Source organism: Garra rufa, chromosome 18 (assembly GCF_049309525.1).
Source record: "Garra rufa chromosome 18, GarRuf1.0, whole genome shotgun sequence".
In the NCBI taxonomy this organism is placed as follows: Eukaryota; Metazoa; Chordata; class Actinopteri; order Cypriniformes; family Cyprinidae; genus Garra; species Garra rufa.
The window spans coordinates 5,134,083-5,139,487 of NC_133378.1; the positions used below are offsets into that span (position 1 = coordinate 5,134,083).

Consider the following 5,405-nt stretch of genomic DNA (forward strand, 5'->3'; position numbering starts at 1 on the left):
GTTGCTAAATAATGCCACCTAAGGACAGCTACAAAAATAACCACACTGCTATTGCAACCAATGTGCACTCTTCAGAGTTCTGAATGTCACCTGTAACTATCCAAACTATATTAAAGATACAATGTAGCATGCTAATGCAAAAGCTGTTAACATTCCCAATGAAGTTGTGCCGTGTATTTTAATACAAGATAACACAAGAATCTACTTTGCATGCAACTGCGTCAGCCCTCTGGGAACCACAGAACGAGGTGGTGAAGTAGTGTCCGTGACAGAGCCATTGAGGTGAGAGAACAGAAGCATGATTGTTTGACTGGAAAGAGGAGCCTGCAGGTCACTATGGCTTCCAGGACGAGCGCCAAGCTTCAACATTTAAACCCTTCATCAAATATTCCTCTATTTAATACTCCTGCATTGAGCTTAAAGCAAGCAGAGAGCCCCCAACCTCCCAAAATCATAAAATATGCATGGCGTTGTATAGTTTTCCATGCATTAAGGTTATAGAATGCCATCTGGTTATTTAACTAAGCTGCTTTGGATTACAGAGCACTGGTAAAATATAAAGGTTTTGTAGCACATGCAAAAAATTAAAAAAAAGGTGTGTTGAATTCTGGTAGTATGACCTTGTTTTTCTACTCCTTGTTCCTCAGCTAATTTCACCACTTTGTGTGAGTATGTGTGCATAAAAATCAGGGTGTGGCCAGGCCTTCTCAGCTGAAAGTGCTCCCATACCAGCCTAGCAAGATGGGTGTATGTATCACTTGGACAGGGGCGAAAGGCAGGACAGGAGCCTGAGGCCGAAGGGGGAGTGGCCAGGTGAGCCCCTCCCGTAGCATAAGAGGTATAAAAGCTGCTGCACTCCTTGGAGAAGGCACTCAGAGGGATTTAAGTTTCCTCTTAGTGAGCTGTCCTGCTCTGGATCTCTCTGTCTCATCTTACTCTTTCTCCGTCTGATCCTCATCCCCTCATAGACAACAGCAACCATGTCTATCAAAACTAGTACTACCTACAGTACCAGCGGTGGAAGCATTAGCGGCGGCGGCGGCGGCTTCGGCATGGGTGGAGGTATCAGGAAGACCTTCTCCAGCATGTCAGCCAGCGCAGCACCCATCGGCAGCAGAATGAGCTCTGTGTCATTCCGTCGCAGCGGTGGCGGTGGCGGCGGCGGCGGCGGCGGCTTTGGTCAGTCAAGCTACAGCATTGGCGGCGGTGGCTACGGAGGAGGAATGGGAGGAGGTTATGGAGGTGGTTCAGGATTCGGCGGTGGTTCAGGATTCGGCGGTGGTTCTGGATTCGGCGGCGGTTTCGGTGGTGGATACGGCGGTGGTTCTGGATTCGGCGGTGGAGGATTTGGTGGAGGGTTCCCTGGTGGTGCAGCACCCATCACAGCTGTCACAGTCAACTCCAGCCTCCTCGCCCCACTGAACCTAGAAATCGACCCCAACATCCAGGTTGTCCGCACCCAAGAGAAAGAGCAGATCAAGAACCTCAACAACCGCTTCGCTTCCTTCATTGACAAGGTTAGTCTTCTCTCATTTTGCACCTCCAACACTTTGAATGTTGTTTTCATGCACACATTTCAAGGGCCTTCATCTGAGCTGGGTTCTGCTCATTAAATATTTCACAGCTAGTCACTTGCACCTGGAAATCCTCCAAGTGTCAGATTCTGTATAACAGTAAGCACACAGGCTGACAGGCTGGCATTGCGTATGCCATAGTTTGCATCATGATCACTAAATTTTAGTGAAGTCTATAAGCACAGGCTTGAGTTTTTTTCCTTGTATGCAATTGTTCTCAGGCTGTGAGGGTGAGTTTGGAAATCCAAGTCAGGGGAGATCTAATGACTAGGCCAATACAAATAAGGGCATGGATCGAGTTTGCCATCTATCCCTATGGCAGCAATGTAGATATGTGTGTGTGTGTTACAGATGTGCATCATCATCATCCTTAACTCTTACTCAATGCAGTATCTGTCCAAATGACCTTTAAAGTCTTATAATATCTTTAATTTATCCTAATTTATCCAGTTTCCTGTTTTGATTCTCTGACACCTTTGGGGAATTGCCTGTGTAACCACACCTTACCCTTTACCTAGGTGCTACGCCCATTTGTATGATGGCAAAAGATATGATGGCAAGAGATATGATCAGCAATCATGCAGCTCACATAACTCCACTGATGTCATTGATGCTTTGTTTTTTTATGTGAATCCTGCAAGTTCAAAGTAATTGTGAGATTTTGCACAAATTTAATTGCATAGCATAAATCTGCACTAGGGTGGGAACAGTTAGCACCTGAGGGTAAGGCGTGCCATATCATCTCTGTTAAGGCCTGCCACTTGGCACAGGTCCCCTAGGAGCCCCGCCTTTATTTCAGAAGGGAAACATTGTTTTGGGAGCATAATTTGGAGCATAGAGAGTCTGAACATGTAATGGTGTCATTTGAGGTTAGCATTCCATTATATCAAAAGGGGAGTGTACATATTAAGAGGACAGTTACTCCACGAAAGGAATATCTCATGGCATGGCACATATGCTAATAAATTCCTCTGAAGGTGCCAAAGGTGTGTCACCACAAGTCCTGATATGCAATAATAGGCGTGCTTGATAATTAGTGTAAAAGGCATATCTTGTGGCATGAGTAATAAGGATCCATGATGCCTCAATAAAGCCATTATTGTTGTATCTCCAATACAGGTGCGCTTCCTGGAACAACAGAACAAAGTACTGGAGACAAAATGGAGTTTACTGCAGGACCAGACCACCACACGTTCCAACATCGATGCCATGTTCGAGGCCTACATCGCCAACCTGCGCAGACAGCTTGACGGACTTGGCGGTGAGAAGATGAAGCTTGAAGGAGAGCTGAAGAACATGCAGAATTTAGTAGAGGACTTTAAGAACAAGTAAGTAGCTGTGCAAGAGCACGTTTATCGTCTATGAACTAGCAGAACAAGCAATGTGCTCAGTAGAAAATTTCTCTTTGCAGATACGAAGATGAAATCAACAAGCGTGCCTCAGTAGAAAATGAATTTGTCCTGCTCAAGAAGGTAAAACACTTGGCTGCTGTTTTGTTCCTCTTTTCATTGTTGATCTGTGAAGACCACATACTAAACTGAGCTTTGTACATTTCTTCATAGGATGTTGACTCCGCCTACATGAACAAGGTTGAGCTTGAGGCCAAGGTTGATTCTCTTCAAGATGAAATCAACTTCCTCAGGGCCATCTTCGAGGAGGTGAGAATTTGATGAAACTATTTTCCCACTCAGATGCTAGTTTTCATTGTTAGATGTGTCTCAAACCTTCATCTTGCAATTTTAGGAGCTGCGTGAACTCCAGGGACAGATCAAAGACACATCAGTCATTGTGGAAATGGACAACAGTCGCAACCTGGACATGGACTCCATTGTTGCTGAGGTCCGTGCACAGTACGAGGACATCGCCAACCGCAGCCGTGCCGAGGCTGAGTCGTGGTACAAACAGAAGGTGAGAAAATATGTTCAAGCATGAAGCCAACACTATTTTGAAGCAGTCAATTGACAGATCCCAATGACAATGACTCTCTTTTCACCTACTAGTTTGAGGAGATGCAGTCAAATGCTGGCAGATACGGAGATGACCTTCGCAGCACCAAGGCTGAGATTGCTGAGCTCAACCGCATGATCAGCAGACTTCAGAATGAAATTGAAGCTGTCAAGGGACAAGTAAGTATTTTCAAATGTAAAGGTGTCCCTGAGTACTAAAAGAGGATGGGAATAATGCAAAAGTGTTGCTGAAAACTAAAATTGTAATATCTTCTTTGAACCGCTCAGCGTGCCAACCTTGAAGCTCAGATCGCTGAGGCTGAGGAGCGTGGAGAACTGGCAGTGAAGGATGCCAAGCTCCGCATTAAGGAACTGGAAGAGGCCCTGCAAAGAGCAAAGCAGGACATGGCGCGCCAGGTGCGTGAGTACCAGGAGCTCATGAATGTCAAACTGGCCTTGGACATTGAGATTGCCACCTACAGGAAGCTTCTGGAAGGAGAGGAGAGCAGGTCAGTGTCTTTGCTATTGTGAAAGTATGCTTTTCTCTTAAAACTTGGCTTTATACTGACTTTTCTTTTCTTTTCACTTTGTCAGGATTGCTTCTGGTGGCAGCTCTGCAACCATCCACATCCAGGAATCAGTCAGCAGTAAGCATATTATATCTTTATATCATGACCTTAGACAATTTTAGACATAATTTTGCTGTAAAAACTGCATTGGTGTTCAGTATAACTAATGTCTCTCTTTGTTGATTCACAGGTAGCGGCGGCGGCGGTGGCAGCTATGGATTCGGTGGTGGAGCTGGTGCATTCGGTGGTGGCTCCGGATACGGTGGTGGCTCCGGATACAGTAGTGGTTCTGGATACGGTGGTGGTTCCGGATATGGTGGTGGAATGGGTGGTGGCAGTGGCTTCAGCAGTGGCAGTGGCTTTGGATATGGTGGTGGCTCCATTGGAGGCGGTGGCAGTGGCGGCAGTCAAATCTCAGTGTCCCGCTCCTCTGTGGTGCAGAGCCAGAAGCGCCGCTTGTAAACCAAAAACGTCCACCCAGTTCCCCGCTCCCAAATATGATCTACCACCTGGGCAACTCCTTTCTTTTTCACTCCACACTTCAATGCTTCACACCTTTTTGATGTGTTTAACCCCCAAAAACCAGCGCGACCCAAAGAGACTTTCATGTCAAAGTGTTATATCTGAACGGCTTTTCACACTCACTGTGTTGTTTTTGATTTTTGTTTTTCCTCTTGGCATCGCTCCTCGTCCTTAAGGGGATGCACGATGAAAAAGGAGCTAATGAGACAGACAAAGCATGGAGCCCAAGTGCTTTTTCAGAGTGAATAGCTTTTGTTGCTCTGTGTTACAACATGCAAGTATTAAACACAAGAAATTAATTCTGTTTCAACTGATTCATAATTTTGCAGCACTACAACCAGCATTGTTAATGCTTCCGCTGCATACTCATAGTGCAACAAAGTCTACTCATCTGAGATTGTACTGCCCTCAGAGAGGGGTAACTGAGAGAAATCTCAGTTATTACCCAACTTTTACTTTTCCTTTTCCTGATTTTGGATGATGGGCTGATGAGCTGTCCTTATGTCAAAATTGTTGTATTCATCGAGCCATGTACCACATGGAAACACCAATAAATCAGGGTTGCATAAAATTTTCTGTCTTCAGTTGTTATTCCTACCTTCCTTATATGCACAACATACACAAATGCAACTAAAATTGATTATTTCATTATCACTGCTATAGATATGTCTGGGTCAATGACATTCAAGGGTGTCCACAATAAATGGTTGAAAATGGTTTTAAAAAGAAAAGTTTAAATGCAATAACCCTAAAATGTAATGTAGTGCAAAGAGTAATAACATATTTGACTTACA

At 44.8% G+C, this 5,405-nt stretch overlaps 1 protein-coding gene across 1 annotated transcript; it reads left to right on the forward strand.

Annotated features, from left to right (window-relative positions):
* The first annotated feature begins 862 nt into the window (after nucleotides 1–862).
* On the forward strand, nucleotides 863–5,182 carry krt5 (keratin 5). The gene is made up of 9 exons (XM_073823593.1): nucleotides 863–1,517; nucleotides 2,694–2,902; nucleotides 2,986–3,046; nucleotides 3,137–3,232; nucleotides 3,318–3,482; nucleotides 3,575–3,700; nucleotides 3,809–4,029; nucleotides 4,115–4,167; nucleotides 4,280–5,182. Exons 1-9 carry the CDS (start codon nucleotides 981–983, stop codon nucleotides 4,549–4,551), a joined length of 1,740 nt encoding a protein of 579 aa, XP_073679694.1. The 5' UTR covers nucleotides 863–980; the 3' UTR covers nucleotides 4,552–5,182.
* Nucleotides 5,183–5,405: the final 223 nt, after the last annotated feature.

Coding starts and splice junctions, on each gene's coding strand:
- krt5 (XM_073823593.1), top strand. CDS start 981: ATGTCTATCAAAACTAGTACTACCTACAGTACCAGCGGTGGAAGCATT. Junction 1,518..2,693: donor TCGCTTCCTTCATTGACAAG/GTTAGTCTTCTC, acceptor TCTCCAATACAG/GTGCGCTTCCTGGAACAACA. Junction 3,047..3,136: donor AATTTGTCCTGCTCAAGAAG/GTAAAACACTTG, acceptor ATTTCTTCATAG/GATGTTGACTCCGCCTACAT.